The 21,473-nt window shown below is 42.0% G+C and overlaps 1 protein-coding gene across 5 annotated transcripts in view; it reads left to right on the forward strand.

Moving 5' to 3' along the window:
- The window catches only part of exp (expansion), a 319,500-nt gene that overhangs the window by 178,669 nt on the left and 119,358 nt on the right, over positions 1–21,473 (forward strand). For all 5 annotated transcript variants that reach the window (XM_019059327.2, XM_072300032.1, XM_019059328.2 and 2 more), the window contains one exon: positions 9,879–10,017. In XM_019059327.2, coding sequence (XP_018914872.1) covers positions 9,879–10,017 — 139 coding nt within the window. The remainder of the gene's footprint in view (positions 1–9,878; positions 10,018–21,473) is intronic.

The following is a 21,473-nucleotide window of genomic DNA, read 5'->3' on the forward strand; positions in this document are numbered from 1 at the left end:
AAATTGAAGCGTTTAGTGAGAGTGAAATTTTGTGAAAAGAGTGAAATCTCCAACTTTGATTCCTCGTGGAAGAAACAGTTCGGTCAGAGAAGATTCCATTCCGCCGTTCTCAGGAAGATAGCCGTACGAACTCTTGAATGTTGGCAAATTTTTCGTTAAAACACATGGGGGGGGAGGGGGGGGCTTGTGCATCTTTTCCTTCCAATATCTCAAAGAATTTTAACCGCAATTTGACCTGAACATTTTGAAGAAACATATTTACAACCTCTCCATGAAATTAATATTTTATCGCGGAAAATCTGGTGACGGTAGAATACTATAATACGACGTTCTTTCTTAAAACAGCAGCATTTACGACTCGCTTGAAAAAAAGAATAACAGTAATCACTGTACTAACAATACATTCTGTTCACTCCTCAGGAAATGTAGTGGCCAGCATTAGATTCTTAGCTGCGTTAACCAGGCATCCAGTAAATCTATTAGAGATGTCTTTAGGGAAGATTCGTTGATTGGACTTTAGGGAGGTTCCTAATTTTATTTTATTTTTCGGTGAGGGGGCGTTGCTGTATCGTTCTCTTAAATTCTTTTGTGGGCCCTGGATCTAATGGCCAATGCTAATGGGCAAAGCGAACCTTAGTCGAAATCAAATGTCAGTGGTGAAAGCAGATTGAACGAGGCGTGGGCCGTGAGTTATGCTACTGTACTAAGGAAGAACGCCGTATGAGCCTTCAGACGTTGCCATACTTCCTTCGATGAAAAAACGAATTCACTAGAAAAATTGTGGATAGTTTTCTTCAAATTTTGCAGACGATTTTGTTCGCAATTTAATCTAAAATATCTGAAAATTTGAGGGAAAAATATGCGTAATATTCCTAAAAAATACATGTTTTATCCGGGAAATTTGGCAACTTTCGAATGTTTATACGGTGTTCTTCCCTTAGCACGGCAGAATGGAGCATCGTCAGAAGTCGGAAATGGAGACTCAACGCAATGACTTTTGTTGGCGTCGTGGATGTCTCCTCACTCATCAATCCATCAGCCGCAAATCGATAGAAAATGAAACGGCTGGCATTTGATTAATTCAAATCGAATAACCTACAGGGCCGATAAAATTCACGCGCTCGACTTTCTCTTGAAATACCACGTCTGAAAACGAACTCTGACACTCCTTTGATCGGTAACTCTAAATAATTAAGAGGCCAGGTGAAATTTTGGGTTTAATAAAAAAAAGAAAAGCGCCATCAAAGATGAATCTAAGTAAGGAAAACGTTTCCAATAGCAATACCTCTCTTTTCCACCGTTTCATGGGAAAACCGGTCAACTCAGCCAATGCGCTCATCTCGCACTCAAACATTTTCATTTGGACGTATTTCTACTCAACGAAGCTGGAGACGTGTGGGGAAGATGGGGTGTGCTCGTGATGAGCTGGATGAGCCCATTTTACCTATATTAACTCAAGGCTAGGTAAGCGAAATGAGCCTTTAAGGGCACCAAACACCCTTTTGGGGGTTTGGCCTCGTAGTGTCTAGCGGGCTGATTATTGAAATTGATACACAAAGCTATAGACAGGGAAGACAAACTAAAAATGAAGCGATCCTATTGGTGGAAGCGAGTGGATGCAGTGGACAAAGGAAGTAAGTAATAGACTAATTAACAGCAACCCACGAGAGACCCTGTAGTTAGTCCCTCATTTTCCTCTTTTGTCTATAACAACCATCCGTTTCGTCCAATAGGATAGCTCCATACTCCCTATGTCTTCTCTGTCTATGGCTTTGTCTATCAATTTCAATAATCAGCCCGCAGGGGGCGTACCCCTGGTAACCTATGTCTATTGGGCACTTTTCCAAATGAGGTCAGGTTCGCTAATCTAGTAGCTCAATACTTCGGTCATCAGGCAAATCCGGGCTTGACTTCCAAAAACAGCATTGCGCCAGGCACTCAAAATTGGACGTATTTCTATCAAACGGAACTATGTGCATTAAGACATGAGCCTGAGACCATAAGCATATGTGCATAACAGGGCTCACGTCATAATGCACATAGTTCCGTTCGATAGAAACACGTCCAATTCATCGTCTCTTTTTACAAGATTATGTGTTTATTTTTTTTTTTTTAAAAAAAATCCCTGATAGTTTAGTTTTCGGCGCGAACGGCTGGACGCGGAGTCGCGACGGGATGGCGTGACGTGGATCTCGACGTCAGCCGGGGGCGGGGGGAGGGGGGCGGATCGGAGTAAAAGATCAGAGCGAGAACAATAGCCGCGGCGGCGGCGGCGGGCAGGAGGCACACGCCACACGTGGGAGTTTCCTTGAACCAGTTCCCAGTTCCCGCGGCGGCGCGCCAGGCCAACAGCAGTACGGTGTGTACAGCATCGACCAACGGCAACTCCAACGGATGGCCACCGCGACCGGCCGCTAACCCCGCAGCAGCCGCCGATGTCCCAGTCTCGGTACCGTTTATTAGCCAGCGAAAATCCCGCGCCGCGCCACTCCGCCGATGGACCGTCGCGCGCTACGCTCAACCCTGATGAACGGGAGTGAACCGGAATAGCTTTATCGGGAGATTGTGGATGTTTGTGCCGTTATACTCATGAGAACAGCTCGTAAGTCCAAAAATGAACCTTTGAGAAAATGAGTATTACTAACAATGGGAAAATCATAGGTTGGTGGTGGTCTTTATGGAAAAACTCACCCCCAAAAGGAACTGATTTTTAATAGCACGTACCTCTACCTAACAGAACTATGTGCGGTTGGGAAATGTGGGGTGAGGTGGTCTTCGGAAAAACTTACCCCAAAAGGGACTGATTTTTAATAGCACGCACCTCTACCTAACAGAACTATGTGCGGTTGGGAAATATGGGATGAGCTCGATAGTATTCGGGCGGTGAGAATGAATGGGAATTATAGAGCGCCAGTAACGTGAGAAGCGACGACAGTATCGAGGAGATCTATCCCTGTTCTTTAACTCATGAGCACCGTCCAGAGCGCTCTTCTCCCATGTCTACAGCTCATGAGTCCCGCATACAGTTGGCACACAGTTCCGTTTCGTGAATTTAAAATCCCGCTTTTCCATTCCACTAAAAGTAATTACTTACAGTTTTACATTCTTTCTTATCCAGCTCACCATGAGCCACTCCATCTTTCTCACCCACACATAGTTCTGTTTGTTAAAAAATACGTTCAATAGACATGCAGGGACCAGAACTAGCCAATGGAGCTCTTGCGTGTGTCAGAGGCAGAGACAAGTGACTCTCCAGTGGCCTCTCGACGACAGGTGGAAGCTTTTACTTTCGTTACTAGTCCATCATTTTCTCCCCTAGTCCACATTATCCACCCAAATGAACCAACAGGATCGCTCCATACGCAGCGTGTCCTCTTTGTCTATCAATTTCAGCAATCAGCTCGCAGACTAGCTGCTCGGTTATGATAACGAAAAGGAACTATGTGTAAGTGGAAAGATGGGGTTTGCTCGTGTAAGCTGCATAAGAAACAATGTAAAAGTGAATATAGTTCCTTATGAGAAAATGGAAAAGCGGGATTATACATTAATCAAAAAGAACTGAGCGCTAACTCGTGAGCCGTGGACATGGCAAGAACCTTGTGGACAGGAATTATGAATTAAAGAGTCCCGCCACCGATCTCTCCGTTCTGCCTGGTCTCGGTCGTTGGCGCTGACGTCACTGGCGCTTTTTGAGTCCCATTCATTCTTATGGCCCTCAACTAACGAGCATACCCCATCTTTCCACTTGCACATAGTTCCATTTAGCATAAATACGACCATATATTCTTTACATCGTTCTTAATTCTTCCTCGAAGATCGATAACCAGCGCGGCAACGCGGGACCCACCTGGAGTTTTCTCACGAGCGCGGTGTTGGAACGGTGTTGATCCGAGTGTTGGATGTTAGCGGGACGGTGGGGCTTGCTTTTCCCCGTTTACGGATTCCTCGCCTCGCCTCGGCGGGCCGCGCGGCGGCGCGGCGAGTCACGAGACCGAGATCAAACCCGCTCTCACGCGTTACCGCGGTGCAGCGCGGGCGAGTTTTACACGCGATCCGACAACTCACCGATTGCGCAATCGCATTTTCAACGCTGGACGTTTCCTCCGATAGGCCGACCCGGGCCCGTCAATCAAAGGATTTATCCGCTAATCTGCCGCATTGACGCGCTCGCCGTTCTGTACACTCACCGCGGCCGCCTACGGCGGATTTTCTCGCGCCGCCCTCCCTCTTTTCCTTCCTCGACGCGGAATTTTCAGTTGATTTGGAATGGTGCCTGGTTGGGGATAGTAAGCCGTATTTTGCTTCCTATTTCGAGTAGTTTCCGGGTATTTTTTCCTTGTCGGGGGTTTTTTTATCGAGTCGAATCGATGGATTGAAAGATGATGCCGAGGCAACGATATGGACCGTATTCGACGGTGTTTCGATGGATCGTTTGGTTCAAAACGATAGAACATAACCTCAGACAAAAATTTCAGGATTCAAGTTGGCATAGCTGAAAATGAGAAAATTTCTATCAGTTTCGCTTTTCATTAGCATTTGGTACTGAAGAGAATAAAAAATCTATCACAAAAGATCCGTTCCCTCAGATTTCTAAATTAACTTTTGAGGCTGGGTTTACTTGTTGAACCAATCGACATCGATACAATCTCACCTGTTCGATGTATAGAATGCGATCTATAGCTGGACACAACAGTTATACCCTCATTTAGAGATTATGGACACCGAGCGTCATGAAGTCCCAAGGAACGCCAAAAATGGCTGGAACTCTGGATGGGAGAGGATCAATATTAACACTAAGTTTACACGCTGCAAATTAGGGCTGAAAATGTAGGCACGTGTGCTTTTCCCTTCCATTAGCCAGCGGTTAAATTAAGGGTCATTGATGTAATGATCCTACTTGCAGTAACCATGTGCAGCGCTTAAACTCGGCATAACTTTTGACGTTTATCACTTTTTTCGTTTTTTTTGTCAAAGCGTCTCATAGTCCTATTGGAAGTCACTATACGCCACGTTTTACAGAAGACTTTTAAATGAGGGAAACAATCTAAATCTTGAATGGAATTTGCAGTTGTTTAAAACGAAAAGTATTCAAAATAGTAATTTACAAAATATACTTTCTCTCCACGATATTTCGATGAAATCGCACACAAGAGAGCGTTTAGCTAATTTCTAAACTTCTAGGCGAGCTTCTGTACAGAGCAGCAATCGATTGTGATGAATTTGACCCTGACATGCGTCAATCGATCGAATCTAGTAATCACGGTGGGAATAATCTCTTCTCGTCACCTGTACCTCGACCGTTTGTTTATCGAGTTGCACCAACGTAAAAGTCTTACGAAATGAATTTCGCTTATCAGCGAAATCGTGGCGGAGAACTCATGCGCTTATTTATTTAGTTCTTCAATCGACCGCTCGCTACGTAATTGCTGGCCACTGATTATTGTGAACGGAAAGTAATTCTGGCCGGCATTAATAGAGTGACGAACAGGTAGCCGATGGACGTTGTTGCCGTCGAGTATTTTCTACGTTCTCCCGTCCCTTTGTCGTAAGGCTCTGGGTAACGTTTTTTATTTGTTATCTTTTCTGATGGTTTATTGGCTTCTGGGTAAGTCAGTATAGACGCTCTCGGAGGTCATCAATGCCACGTTTAGCCCACTCGCTGATCAGTGATGCAATGAGCCCATAGACAGGGTAAAAATCAAACTTGCACAAGTTGCTAGCGTTTATTGTTTCACCACAATTATTTAACCTCGAAATTTACGCTCACACTGGAAAAAAAGACACATTGGATCTAGTGTCCAGACTCTTGAAAACATTGACAAGAAAAAGGTCTCTTGATTTACGCAGATTTAAGCTTAAATCAAAAGAAAATCCGCGCAAATTAAGAGGCTTGGTTCTTGATTTAAGCTTATAAATCTGATTGAATCAAGAGTATTTTTTTCTTGTCGACGTTATAAGTGTCTGGACTTTAGATCCAATGTGTTTTTTTCCAGTGCATCAGAAAAACCTCAATCAATTTGGTTCAAATCAGCCATCGGAAAAAATTATGTGGACCCAAAACTATTCTACCATCCTGGAATATAAAATATTCGGGCCCTATTTTTAGGGTCGTATTCATTTAGAGTTCCTTTAAGAGGCTTCATACACAGTGGCGTGGCGTGCTTTGCGATATATCGATTGGTCAGCGATTTAAATTTATGGAAAGGATCGATTAAAATGGTGTTCGCAACGAACACCTTAACAATCGATTCTTTACCACAACTTTAAATGGAAAAATATCGATAATTGATCATTCACGCCTCGCTATACTGTTTATATAATTTACATTGTGATGATGAAGATTCTAACTCCCTTAACTCCTAACCCCCCTCCCCCACCAATCCTAAATCTTCAATGTGAACAGACTCATCTCAACACAAACTGTAAATTAGAACAACACTTACGACACTATAAAATAAATGATTTGCAGCACATTGCGGCAACGGGGAGGGTTTCAAAACGATGGAGTGGTAGAACGGGAGCTTGGTTGCGGCGCGGAGCCTTGATGTATGCAAATCGATTCCTCGGATTTTTAGTCGGCTAAACACTAATATCCAGTAATCCCAGGTCGAATCGCGCCGAGCAGGCGCTGGCTCACGGCCCAAGCCTCTAATTGAGAGCTTGGTAAACAGCTGTCTCCACCTGAGCCCATCGATTCTCATCCGATCAAACTTCAAACGAGCTTTGAACTTTCATCCGACCATAACTGTGAAATCTCAAAAACAAATCTGCAAATTTTTAAATAATAATGTTTCCATCGGCCAAGCAACGTGTGTTTGTCGGTGCGTCTACTTTTCTGTCTCTGCGTTTAAGTCCCTGGAGTTATCCCTACATTTTGCCATCTTGGTGATCTCTCGTTAGTCTCGCTTTGTTCAGCATGAACCTTTTTTTAAGTAATAAGTTCACGTGACTCGCGTTCTCATCGGTGCGCCTACTTTTCTGTTTTTGCGTTTAAGTCCCTGAAGTTATTTCTGCATTTTTCATCATGGTGATCTCTCGCTAGTCTCGCTTGATTCAGCATGAGCCTTTTTTTTAAAATAATAAGTTCAAGTAACTCGCGTTTTCATCGGTGTGTCTACTTTTCTGTCTCTGCGTTCAAGTCCCTGAAGATATCCCTGCATTTTGCCATCTTGGTGATCTCTTGTTAGTCTCGCTTGATTCAGCATGAGCCTTTTTTTTAAATAATAATGTTGCCATGCGTCAAGTAACTCGCGTTTTCATCGGTGCGCCTACTTTTCTATCTCTGCGTTTAAGTCCCTGAAGTTATCCCTGCATTTTGCCATCTTGGTGATCTCTCGTTAGTCTCGCTTTTTTCAGCATGAACCTTTTTTTTAAATAATAAGCTTAAGTAACTCGCGTTTTCATCGGTGCGCCTACTTTTCTGTTTCTGCGTTAAAGTCTCCGAAGTGATTCCTGCAATTTGCTGTCCTAACGATCCCTTACGTGGTTCAGCATGAGCAAATTTATAAATAACTAGGGGGTACGCCCTCTGATCGCTTCGTTGTCCAACCTCCCCTCTTTGAAGTGCTTCGCGCCTCAAGCATTATGCGTTACGCATTCATTTTTTACATGAAACTTTGTGCAAGCCTGTCTACTTTCAAGCATATTTATGCTAGGAAGTGATCTTCATAATCTTCGTAACACCTAACAGCTTTCAACGAGTTTTATATTTTCATTTGCCAAACATGCTATTTCTCTGATTTTGAGGTCATTCAACAGCTCAATTTAACATTGAAATCTAATTCATATAACTAAACGTGAACACCCTCCGGCACTAGTAATACGCGACCTTAATAATAAACGACGATGGTTTGATTTAGAAATTCAGCCGAGATTCGTCCGACAAATTTGTTATTAAATGTTATCCAGGGATTAATATACGATTCGGCGTATACATACGCATGATAGCCGATGATTTTAATTCTGAATAATAAAACCAATACCTATTCCCTAAGCTGTTGGGCCCAACCGTGAAAATTTAATCAGCTGCTAGTCGATAATCTGAAGTCTCCGGTTTGTTTGAGCGCTTCGGTGATTGACTCGGCTGCGAGCGAAAAGTTTGAAGTGAAAGTCTGATTTTGTTTGCTCAACGCGGACACTGCGTGTAGGGTCCGATTCTGATTCTGTATCGTAGGAGCTTAAATTAATGAGCGGATTTTAAGCTCCTTTCTCTTCGGGGCTGCGAGCGGAGAGGTTAAGATAATTTGCCCGAAAGATTTAATCAACGAATTATTGCTGTCGGCTTTTGCTAATGATATAATAGCGTTAAATTATATTTTCGCGGCTGCCTTTTTATAACGAGCGGTTTCTCGTGTGAGCCGGTGGGCAGTCCTAGCGGCTGAACGAATACGTAACCTGCAAGCAAGTGTGTGTGTGTGATTGTTGAATTGGCATTTAGGACGGGTGCAGTTTTAAATTACTAAAATAACTAACGCCGCGACCAAAGTGACAATGATCTTGAAAAGAAATTATGACTGAGGATGCTTAGAATTGGACGTTCATGTAATAACATCTTAAAAAACTAATAGGTTAAAAGTGAATGAAACTCAGTCAAACAGGTGTGATTGTGACGTTATTAAAGCAAATAAGGTATGGCAAAATAGAGCACGGATCTTACCTTATTTACTTTAATAACGTCACAATCACCTCTGTTTGACTAGGTTTCATTCACTTTTAACCCATTGGTTTTTCAGAATGTTAATATTTGAACATCCAATTCCAAGTATTCCTAGTTTTAAATTTTTACTCCTCGATCTCACCGAATTGAAAATTGTAAAAACTTGTTAATAAACTTATGTTCTCTTTTATACTCGATCAGCTATATGTATGATGACAAGGGAAATAAAGATCAAGGGCAGTGAAAAACTCTTAACGTGCTGTTGACACAACAAAGGCAGGCGCATTAACCGTTCATGTTGAATCGGTTCAGATGTAAAAGGGAAAACAGTACCGGATGACTCAGAAAAATGTCGAAAACCTGCCAAGATCGAAGCAAGGGCGGCTGTGTACACGGCATTTGGTCTAAAGTTGTAATAGCTGTAAGACATGCTCTCCCCGATCCGAAGCCAACTGTTGAGAAATAATTCGTCGCGACCGTGAATATTTTACTTCCTTCTGAACTCGGTTGGCAGCTATAGGCAAAGGTGGTTTTCAAATGGTATTACGCAGTGATTGAGAATTCGAAGTAACCCTCCAATTTCAACCCCTTAATTTAGGATTCTTCCTATCAGAAGTTAAAATCGCCATCGGGAATAAATGCTTCACTTGCAAATCGTTTTCTGCGGAACCATTTTTGTCGAGTCGTGTTAAAAAATTGGCATACGTGGTTCTGACATTAAGCCTCTCCGATATTTTTCAGCGTAAGTTAGGTGCTGTTCAAATCATTTTTGTACCAACTTAGAGTGTGAGGTTGTAGTTCGGTCTGAGAGTTTTTAGCATCAAACAAAGCGGACAAGGTTCAAATTGTTCTTTCCTAAGACTGCGTTCTTAAAAATCAGCAACCAGCAGATTTCTTACAGCGGAAAGATGTAATCAGTATTTTCCTTGAAACATAGCAGAGTGCACGTTAGCGAGGAAAACCCCCTTCAATTCCCAACCTAGGCAAATCACTACATTCGTGTGCGAATAGTTGCTTTTCATCTAAAATGCGCGTTGCTGCCTCCTATTGTAATTATTCCTGCATTTTCCTCCGTAAAGCAATCGATGTAAGCCGTCAAATAGTTAAATCTCATCACTATCATGTATTTTATAATTTTATGGTCCAGCCTAAATATTGAACCAACTTTTGATTCCATGCTTTTATTTCAATTACTTTATTTTATTTTTCCTTCTGCTTTCAGTTGTGGAACGCTACAACGCGACAGTGACATGGTATCTCGTCGGAGGATCCTGTCGCGGTCTCGCGACGATTTGAGTCTAGACGTGGCCGCACCAGAGGAAGAAGAAGATGTCTGGTACCAGAGAGACAAACTTTACAAGGTACTTATTGCGATTCCTCCCGTCATTAACTTAAATATCAAACGAAACTGCAAAGATCAAATCGCATAGAAAAGATCACTGGAAAAAAACACATTGGATCTAGAGTCCAGACTCTTAAAAACATCGACAAGAAAAAGTACTCTTGATTCAATCAGAATCTAGCTTAAATCAAGAACCAAGCCTCTTCATTTAAGCGGATTTCGTTTTGATTCAAGCAAAAATCCGATTGAATCAAGAGTATTTTTTCTTGTCAATTTTTTCTAGAGTCTGGACTCTAGATCCAATGTGTTTTTTCCTCCAGTGATGACCACGGACGTAAAATGGCCACCATTTCCTCTCTCCCTTCTCGGCCAATACTTCTTGACCCAAAATACTTCTGTTTGGCTTGAATTTGTGATCAGTTAATACACGAGCATGACTCTTCGTTACAACGTTGCATGTTATTTTTTTTGATATCTGGTGCGATTCGGATTGAAAAGCACCTCTATTTGTGAGCTAAGTGGGCGACTTGAGGGTGTTACGTGAGATGAACGTTATGAAAATGTCGCGCGCCAGGCGTCACGTACGTCACGAACTCGGAAACGGCCCCGGCCACCACGCCGCGCACGAACAAAGGCTTGCCGAAGGGCTTTTCTGCGCCATTGCCAATGTTCACGTGAAAAGCTCCTCATTTTGCAGGAAAGTTTGGACTGTTCTTCGAAAATTGGCGCTATTTTGTTCTTTGAATTTCAAGAAAAACGCTCAGTATTTTTTACTTCCTTTATATTTTTCCGTTACATTTATCTCTCTATTCATTTTTTCACAAATATTAAATAGAAAGGACAAAGCTGATGTTAATCCGTGGTTTCAATGAGTTTGCATTAATGTCAGACCACTCATTTCCTTTTATTTTTTTCTCGTTATTTTGCTCTCAATTCTTCTATTCTGGGGGCGGAGGGGGGAGGGGCAATGTAGACGTCACGTATCTTTTAAGAGGTAGGTAGAGTGTTTAAAAATCTGAGTTTTAGCTTCACATTGGCGGATCAAGCAAGTTGGCAACTTATTTTTCGCCATTTAAACCTATGGAAATGTATCGATTCTTGAAGGGGCCAGGTGCTCCGAGAAGAACCAATTATTTAACATAGGTTTAAATGGAGGAAATCATATGTTGCCAAATTGCTGGATCCGCCCCTGGCGTTACATGTTCCAAGAATGCGGTCCCTAAATACAATGTGGTTGTATTTAGTCGGCAAGACCGATATGTGGTTGGCAAGACCGAAGCACGTGTTTTTCTAGTTTCACCGCCGATATTTACGTCGCACATGGCTCAAAAACTCTTCAACGCCGTAAAATAACATTCGGTAGGTTAGAAATATGTATCTTTCTATTGAGGTTAGGTGCAAGACGTTTCGCGTTCGGCGGCGCAACGCACGCGATTGCCCATCGCGCGCCGGGTCGTACTCATACGTCGCCGCGTCGCGTCGTGGCGAAAGTTATGTTGCGTGTCATGACTTTTCCCACGGAGGAAGATTGACACGAGTTCTGTGTCACCAACGGCCAGGATTCGCGGAAAGCGTCCTCGCAACCCGGAACTTTCGACGAGTGATGAATTTATGAATTGAAAATTGCTCTGACGCAATCGTGTCTGGAGCGAAAAGGGAACATAGACATAGGGGACAAGAGACACAGGTAGAAGTAGAGGAATGGCTGGATCGTGTGTCTCTTGATACAGCGGAACCGTCGCGTCATTCTTAATCTTAGCTGATCCGAGGTGGAGTCGACGTAATCGTCCATTATAAGTTCGCGCACGAGACATTATGTTTTGCGATCTCGGGCTTTAATTGTAATGGAGATATGGAGTCAGGTATAAGGACGAGGAACTTGCGGGAGAAAATTTTATTGCTTTATATGAAAGTGCTTGATTAGCTGAGTTTGCGGTATTTTTACGGGTTTTCTGAGATATGAGAAGTGGGAGGAAAATGGGTTTAGAAGTGAGAAAATTAATGGCCTTTTAACGTTATGCATGAAAAAAGTACGATCATTTCAATTACTTTCCTAGCTGATGTGGCGCCAGCCAGAAAAGTGGTTGCAGCAACTAGAGGTATATATCGTCACCTTCCGGAGAAAGTATCACAAGCGCCATGCGACGTTTTAAAATTTCTGCCGCCATTTTATTTTTTACAGAGAAATTGTTCCACGAAGCTGTCCAAAAATTTCACTGAATTTTCTTTGTGCTGCCGACAAAATTCAGTGAAATTTTCGGACAGCTTCGTTGAACAATATTTCTGTAAAAAGTAAAATGACGCCAAAAATTTTGAAACGTCGCATGGCGCTTGTGATACTTTGGCCGGGAGGTAACGACATATGGTTGATTCATGCCAATTTCATCACCCATACCTCTAGCTGCACTGGGGAAAAAAAAAAAAAAACACATTGGATCTAGAGTCCAGACTCTTAAAAACATCGACAAGAAAAAACACTCTTGATTCCGTCGGATTTTTGCTTAAATCAAGAACCAAGGTTCTTAATTTGAGCGGATTTCCTCTTGATTTAAGCTTAAATCTGATTGAATCAAGAGTCCTTTTTCTTGTCAATGTTTTCAAAAGTCTGGACTCTAGATCCAATGCGTTTTTTTTCCAGTGTGGTGCTATTATTAGCAAGGAATGTATCTGAAATTATCATACTATTTCCCTTGAAATAGTATGCCTTGAAATAGTTCACCTGCCAGCCTGCAAGAGACTTCCCTCCTCTCAGACAGAATGCTTTTTACCCGGATACTTTTCGGTGTAACGAAAACGAGTTCATCTGAACGACGAGGTCTCCGAAAAACCGGGGAAATTATGTAAACTTACGAACGGTGGGGGGCCAGAGTGGTCTCGTAATTAGTATGTTAGTGTGCCTCCGACAGAAACTGGAAGTTCGTCCATCTCCGGCGTGACGTGAACTTTAACCGGGGCCCACCTCCCCCCCCCCCCCACAAACCCATTCCTCCCACACTCGAGATGCACTCTGCACATGAAGAGATGAAGCCATCTAAAATTAAGCTCGTCAGCTGTCAGTGTCATGTTGTCAAATCGTGCCTACTTGCTCCGCCTTATTTCACACCCATTTTTCCTGAGTGACGTTCAAATCTCGCGAACCTGTCCACGGTGGGGTGAAGTGGGGATCTGAGTGGGATCTTATCCTAGAAACTTCGACAGAAAAACACATCAACCTGCACTCAGACCAGTGGCGTGGCTTGAATTGCGATGTATCGATTCTTATGCCATTTAAACCTATGGAAAAGGATCGATAAACAGGGTGTTCGCAGCGAACACCTTAATAATCGATTATTTACCATAGGTTTAAGTGGCATAACAATCCATACATCGCAATTCACGCCGCGCCTCTGACTCAGACTTAGAAGAGCCATCGGAAACTTTCCAGTTGCTGGCACTTTACTTTTCTAGGAAACTTTGATCCCCACAGTGGAGTCTCTGTTGATGTTTTTTCACCATAACCATGCACCCTTTTTTTCTAAAAGAAATTGTGGAAAAGACAAAATTGTAATGCTCGAACCGATTCTCTTGGAGAATTTTTCAATGAAAATTTTAAAAGAGGACCTTACTTGAAAAATGTGCTAGGACTGCAGAAGAAGCCACCAACATTATAATGCTGTTCAGGTTGTTCCATATCTCTTAACTTGCAAAGAAATGTACCTCAACTCCACAGAGACAGAAAAGGAGGTGGTCGCATTTCGGGTATCTTGGATTGTGTCAATGACGTAGGCATGTACAAACGCTTTTTGGCATCGATTTTCTCGCAAATGGTGTAGTTTATGGAAAGAAGTCTTTCTAAAAAGTGTAAAAAAACGAAATTATGGTCCGTTTTTCATACTTTTTGAATTTTAGATTTTGCTAGAATATCGCCGTTATGTTGTATCTACTTACGTCATAGGGTATAAAAATCCTCAAAATGCGACCACCTCCTTTTTTTGTCAATGCTTGAAAGCAAAACAACCAGTCTCTATATCTATGGACATGAATGAACAAAATTTTTCCTATCTTATTGTAGTTTCTTATTGCGAAATGCAGCCAATTTATGACACGCTTTGGGGAAAGAAATCTGACATCAAAATTTTGAATTTTTTTTTCGTATACTTACAGAGAAGATTGAACCATAAATTACCATGAAATATCTGTAATTGATTGAGTCTTGACGATTTAAGTGTCGCTCTTTGAAAAATTTAAAATACATAATCAAGGTGCATCGAAAGTTTCGATCTGGAAAAGGAGCAACTTGGTTCTGCTCTGTTTCATTCACTGGAAAAAAACACTTTGGATCTAGAGTCCAGACTCTCAAAAACATCGACAAGAAAAAATACTCTTGATTCAATCAGATGTAAGCTTAAATCAAGAACGAAGCCTCTTAATTTGAGCGGATTTCCTTTTCATTTTAGCTTAAATCTGCTTGAATCAAGAGTCCTTTTTCTTGTCATTGTTTTCAAGAGTCTGGACTCTAGATCCAATGGGTTTTTTTCCAGTGTTCAATCCAAATAACGTCTTACTCTAAGCCTCTAAGCGTGTATATAATTCCTCTAATTTGAATGAAATCTGGCAACTCTGCACGAGAGGGCGCGGGAGTAGGAGGGAAAAGATCCGCGTTGTGAGGGTTTGGGGCTCGGCAGTTGACGACCACAAGTAGCTACTTTCACCCGGTTTTTTTATCAAGGTTAGAATCGGAGCACATCCAATCCTGTCAATTAATCGTCCCTAATTTGCTACAACTAGCTGCAATGCTTCCTCCAACTCGCCGTATCCCTGCCCCGAGTAAGTCACGTCCAGAAGATGCACCACTGTGCGGTATTGCCACGATTTTCGGGAAACCTTTTTAATGACGTAAATCTCATTTTGAGGTCCGGAACAACTTATGACTCGGGATGATTTGACAACGGTGCATGTTGGAACTTTGAGCTGTCTTTGCTTTGTGAATAAGTCATAAGATAATTATCTCAAAAGCGCATCATTGTTCTGAGCCGGTTGAACAAGCAGATACGGAGGTGTTTCCATGTTCTGCCCACCGAGAAGCCACTGCACTTTTGCAATGGTGCCGCACGGCAGTGCACAGTAGGGAGGCTCTTTCGTGAGAGTATACCCATCGCAGTTCCAAACCTTAAATGATTTGTCATTTCGGACTTTCGTGGAGCCCTGACGGCCGTATACACGGTAATAAGTATACACGTCACAACAAACATCGAGTTTTTGACACAGAGATAATATATTATAAATACCTCACCGTCCTATTTTCTATTAAGCAATGTAATATTGCGAGGCAAATAACATTGATGCCCCTACTTCCAAACCCGGCAGTCTCTATTGCCCTGTCTAAAAATTGTACGATCATTATAATTTTAAAAGTAAAGAACGGGAAAACCTACATGTTTATATTTTCTCGTCAATTTTCTGCCATTAAGCGAGAAAATTGTGAAAATTTTAAAAACAGCTGGACGTTTCGATTGTCCCTCACAGAAAATTAATATGATTGCTCAATGTTTAGACAGGGCAATGGAGATTGCCGGGTTTGGAACTAGGAGCCTCAATTATGTTCAGAGGTCAAAGCTAATTTTCACCCAACGATGATAGGTGAACAACTTGTTAAGCATATTTTCGCCTAATGATGACTGATGAGTGGGAGAAGCACTTTGGTAGGTAAGGTTTTGCACATTACGTCAATTCACTATAACCAATCAGAGCTAGTTGAACAGGAACACATTTACAATACAGTCGCATCAAGTACATTGTGTAGATTTTCGCGATTCAAATACTTCTTCTCGAGAGGCTCCCCTGACAACACCTTAAATTAGTCGAGTTAAGACAGAAACCAAACGCGCAATTTGACGATGAACGGAGCGGCGCGGCGCGGCAGTCGGCATGAAACGCATGGCGCCTACACGACTGTATGAATACTTCTCGCATTGCGTCAAACACACTGCGGTCAGCTGCAGTAGTCGGCTTGAAACGCACAGCGCCTACAAGACTGCATGAATACTTCACGCATTGCACCGAACAGCGTGGTCAGTAGCGGTCGGCGTGAAACGCATAGCGCCTTTAAGACTGCATGAATACTCCACGCATTGCGCCACTAAGGTGCGGTCGGCGCGGCGGTGGAAGTTAAAATTTTTAACCTCATTTATGTTTGTTCTTTCATAATTTTTTCGTTCGTTTTTTTATAAGTGGAAGCTTTGTCCAAACAGGGATGGGTTTACCGAACTGAACTCTTGTTAGTGTTGATAGGGCTTTCACAAAAAATGTGCCCAACACGAGTACTCAGCGCTTAAAACTACCCTAGAACAATCACATTTTAACCCGTGTTGACCAGTGTTACTTTAGATCTCTGGTCTCTACCAAAATAGCGTAGTTTACAAAGAATGTATTTATGTTGGATCGTTAAGGGAGGGGGTTAGGGGGTGGGGGGCTGAAGGTGGAGGATGGGGTGCATTTTAGGTAATGTATTGCCTATTTATAAATCAACTTATCAATTAGAACTCTCCGTGAGGCCTGAGAAAATTTGCCAAAATTGATGAAAAAATTCGAAAACCAGCCGAATTTTGCAATTTTAAGAGCCCGTCAGGACCTTTAAATGTTGACCAAATGCAAAACTGTTCTACGACGTTTGTCTTTACGCTATTAGGAACTTTTTGGCGGGGTCCCTTGTCAATTTCAAAATTCATCATTTTTAATTTCTCGTATAAGCCGCACGCACCCTAGGCTCCCCCCAGAAAATGTTCAAATTTTTAAAGTACCTTATGCGCATTTTAAGGCAATTTCGTCATAAATAGTACCAAATATAACAGTCATCCCTCCTTCTTTCCTCCTTTTCTCCTTTTTTTCTTCCTTTCCTTGTTTTCCCTGCAAACGGGAGGGGCGCACGGCGCATGCCCCCTACACCTCCTCCCGGATCCGCCCATGGTACGTGGTTTCAGGATTCCGTCGTTGGGACGTCTCACTTTGAGAAAGCTCGAGCAAGCACCTGCCGAATTCATAAAATGTCGACCGTCCGAAAAGTTCGCGCATCCTCCGCGGAACGTGAGCAAATTAATTTCGAACGAGCGCGCGCTACGGCTGCTCAACCCCCGAACGCAAAAAACACGTAACTCTTCTAGAAACCCGCACTAGATACGGTTCTTTCGCCGTGCCGACGGGTCGAACCCGCACGAGAGAAATCGCATTTCATAAACATCGCTTTATGAATCGCCTTGACCTTTCGTCTCTCCCGTTCGGAGCATCTCCTTACCGTACTTCTTTTCTGCGACTTCTTATTCCCGCTGCCCGCCCCCCCCCGCACTCCCGGTGGGGGGCGGGGGGGCGCAATTTCACTGGCACCGATCTGAGTCCGTATCGCGTTTGTGATCTGGGCCCCACGAGCGCGGTCGGCGCACGGTAACTCATAATATTTGCCCGTGTCATTTTACCGGCTCAAGGATCTCGTGTGCCCGTGTCTTCTCCTTTCCATTTCGAAGCCGTATTAACTTCGTGTAAACTTCGCCGCGCTACGGAAAAACGTCGCATGAGCAATCCGATGTTGCCGAACTGTCACTGTTAAAATGCGAATTTGCTGAGAGTCTTGTGAATTTTTTCCTCAACGTTTCGGAGAGAATTTTCTTTGCAATGGAGATGTTGCTTGTGTGAGGAATTTGCGATTTGTCTATTGATTCTTATGTAAAAGTTCGCGAGAAACACGATGTGGCCACTGGTTTTCTCTGAAATCAACTCCCAAGCTCAAAAAAAGCTCTCAAGTTGAGGCCAAAATGGAGGGGATATCCCACGCTATCCTGAGAGTCCACCTCTACATTAAGACAAACTCTCCATGCAAAGATAGGGAGAAAATTTACATTGTCAGGGCTGCCACTTTATTTGGGGACTCTAAAACTGAAAACACGGCATCACTGCACTGCTAATGTATTTGCTCCCTATCTTTGCATGGAGAGTTTGTATTGATGTAGAAGTGGACTCTCAGGATAGCGTCATCAGTCATTTTGACCTCAACTTGAGAGCGTTTTTTGAGCTTGGGAGTTAATTTCAGAGAAAACCAGTAGCACCATCGTGTTTCTCGCGAATTTTCACGTAAGAATCAACAGTCAAATCGCAAATTCCTCACACATGCAACATCTCCATTGCACTTGGGGCATTTGATCGTTTTGAGGAGAAAAACGTGACCAGTATCGAAAAAATAAATATGAGACGCGGTGAAATTTGGCAATCTTTGAATGTTCATACGGCGTTCCTCTTTTACCGCAGCAGTGCAGGGGTCATTTCGTTTCGATCGAACATTCCGGAGATGAACCGAACCGTTTACCAATGAAGAATGCGAGCTGGTTCTTTTTCTGGTGGGGGGAGGGGGGTTGATGGATGAAGATGAAAAACTTGGTATTTTGCAGAGGGAGTTTAATCGAACATTAGCTCATAAATATGCGTCAGAGGGATACCATCTCATATAATTTTACTATTGTTGTCATGGTTTTCATGTGCATGTTCATGACCCACTTTTCGCATTGGGAAGCGCCTCGAAATATTTTGTAAGTCATGAGACACGTTTAATATGTTGTACTTGGTTCCCTCGAGGAATTGATATTTTAATAGATACAATGTGAATTTTCCTCGTGAATTTTTTCTCCTTTTTTTTGCCTCTTCTGACGCGAGTTAGTTTTATCATTTCTTCATCTCCTAATTCGGCGTTTAGATATCAGTAATATGGTTATATTTTAAAGCGGAAAATATAACATCAATTTAAATACTAAATATTTATTACAGGAGCTTTTTGAAAAGCATAAGTTTTGAAAATTATAAATGATAACGTCATTTGCCACGTCATTGCATTATGGTACAGTTCAATTCACCGTAGTTTCAGTAATTCATGCACACCAATGCAAATGTTTACATCGCTGATATAGATAGGATCCACTCACGAAAAAGTTGGAAATCATGAGGTTTCTAACTAGGTGGAGGACAATATACCCACCGGTAGTGTTGTTCAGATAAACATTATGTCTCACATCTATTTGGGACGAGAAAATCAATGGTTCAAACAACAGTTTTATTTATTTTGGATAATTTTCAATTTTCAACCGTAAAAATATAATATTTTATCTTTCTTAATTACTGTTATTTCTCCAGTTTAGACAGAAAACTAAGCATTCTGTGCACTAAATAGGATTAATATTTCATCCAAGCTACGTCTAAGTGAATATAATTCTCACTCGCTTCGTTTTTTTGAAAGAATTTTGATGATGCACGATATACGAGAAGCTAGGATCTTGATCCTCCTCTGTCGCATCTGAACCGAAATGGGAAAATAATCACTACTGGTGTAGCCCAAAGCGATGAGAATCATTGATTTAAATTGACAAGAGGGCGGAGTCCAAAAATAACTGTCAGTTTTAGGATCGGAAAGTTATGACCTGAAACTTTAACTTTTAAGGCTATCTGGACGGTTCGATCAACTTTCGTAGCTTCCATCGGAAGATTCCGTGGTGCATTGGTGATGATACACAAAGCTTCATGCATTCTTTTTCATGTCATGATCCCCGAGAATAGCTATTGACAGGAAAAAATGTTTAAACTGAGGATCGAGGGTTCGACCCCCGCCTCTTCGGCACGATTTATTTCGTGTTGAAATCATTGATCCAGATCGGCGCGTTAAAAACCCTAGCATTTGCAATGATTTATTCCCTTCCTGCCGCACTGTGGATCGAAGGATAGGGCGGCGCGGACATAGGGTTATCGTGTGACTGTCAACCGCCATATGATACACAAATATATGTTTTCTACGGTAATTTTTCACGAGAAAGCTGAATATCATATTGAAAAGGCGTTAAAGTCAGCGGTTTGTAGGAAAAATTGATTTTTTTTTCCTCTTTGAAACCCTTCAAAAAATAGTAAATGCTCTAATAATTATTGCGATTAATTATTTTTTTATTTGTTTCTGCTGAGCTACAAATATTTTGTTTTCTTATTTTATTTTGCTGAAAACTCAATGTGAATATTTTTAAACAAGCAATGCCCCCCCCCCTTCCCCCGCTTCCAAAATTTACTAGCTGGATACGATGCGCGGTTAAGTGAGCTGTTCAGGTACAAAGCAAAACTTAATTAAAATAAAAAAGAGAGTTTATGACTCACAATGAAAACTGAGGGGGCAGAAATATTCCACTTATACAGGGTGCTCCAAGCACTGTTCCTTGACGAGCAGATCCAGAGCTTCCGGTAAAAGGAGTTTTGACTTTTCTTCGCCGTATAATTTGGGGTCGGAGGCTCGAAATAATAGGATCTGAGGAGACCAACAAAAAATGCATGATGCTTTCATTTGCAGTGTCGAGCAGCTTGCAGCTTTGAGACGTACTATCATCTTGATTCAGTTATCAGTATCGCTGACTGATCGCTTATCGTAGCGAAGTAGGAACAAACGCAAATCTGAGGATATGGTGACCGCTCAAATCGTCGCACCTCTGACGTAAAGGCGTATCTCAATTTCAACGTGAACCCCGTTTTAGACATAAGTTCATCTTTCTGGGGCTCATGCGGAAATAGAGATACGCCCTCACGTTAGAAGAGCGACGAATTGTAAAAAACTCAAACCAACAATCAAGTCGAACGATTTTTCATGAAAACCAGGGGCATCATTTCTGCAGAATTGTAGGAGGTTGAGAGTAACATTTGTTTAAAAGAATAAAAATTACTGAAAGGGAGGGGAGAGTAAAATTTTATAAAGTCACAAATCCCTAAAATTGATGCATATATTGACCAAAATAGAAATCAAATTGCGCTACGATCAATTGACTTAGTGTTCCCTCCTTTTTTTCGATATAGAAAGAACAAGATTGTGGTGCAAGATGATATTATTGGCGTTGGAAGGGAGAGGGGGGGAGGGCATGACTAATTTATTCCGAAAGCTAATTCGAAACGGTGGTAAGTTATACCAACCCAATGGGAGCCTTCCAGCCTTCCTAGATGCAAAAAACTAGGACTTTTCATTTGAAATTCAAATATTGGTTTTTTCGAGGAGCGAGTTGTCATCACATTTATAGGCCTAACTTCTAAAAAGGCAAAAAGAGGCAAAACTTCTCAATTGATATTGGTTCCTAGGGATATAAGGAACATTCCTCTAGGTCGGTTTTCTTTGAAATGTTCTGAAACAATGTCGAAATCATTCACTGAATTTGGAAAACCGGGTTTTTTAGGGTACCATGTCTGTGCACTGATATTAGTATTAAAAATGAGGATGAAAAATATGGCAACGGGTGTTTCTCTCTCCCCATTGCATCAATAATAGAGGACAACCCCCAAAATTTGATACAAAAATGCAGGATAATTAAAATATAGGAGTAACGTCTAGGCTAAAAATGTACCCGAAATTCACCTCAATGTGGACACGGTGTATCACACGTCCGTTACATCGCTTTAAATTTTTTTTCAGATGTAATATTGGTATTTTATGTTCGGCTA

This window comes from Bemisia tabaci, chromosome 4 (genome assembly GCF_918797505.1).
Source record: "Bemisia tabaci chromosome 4, PGI_BMITA_v3".
Classification (NCBI taxonomy): domain Eukaryota; kingdom Metazoa; phylum Arthropoda; class Insecta; order Hemiptera; family Aleyrodidae; genus Bemisia; species Bemisia tabaci.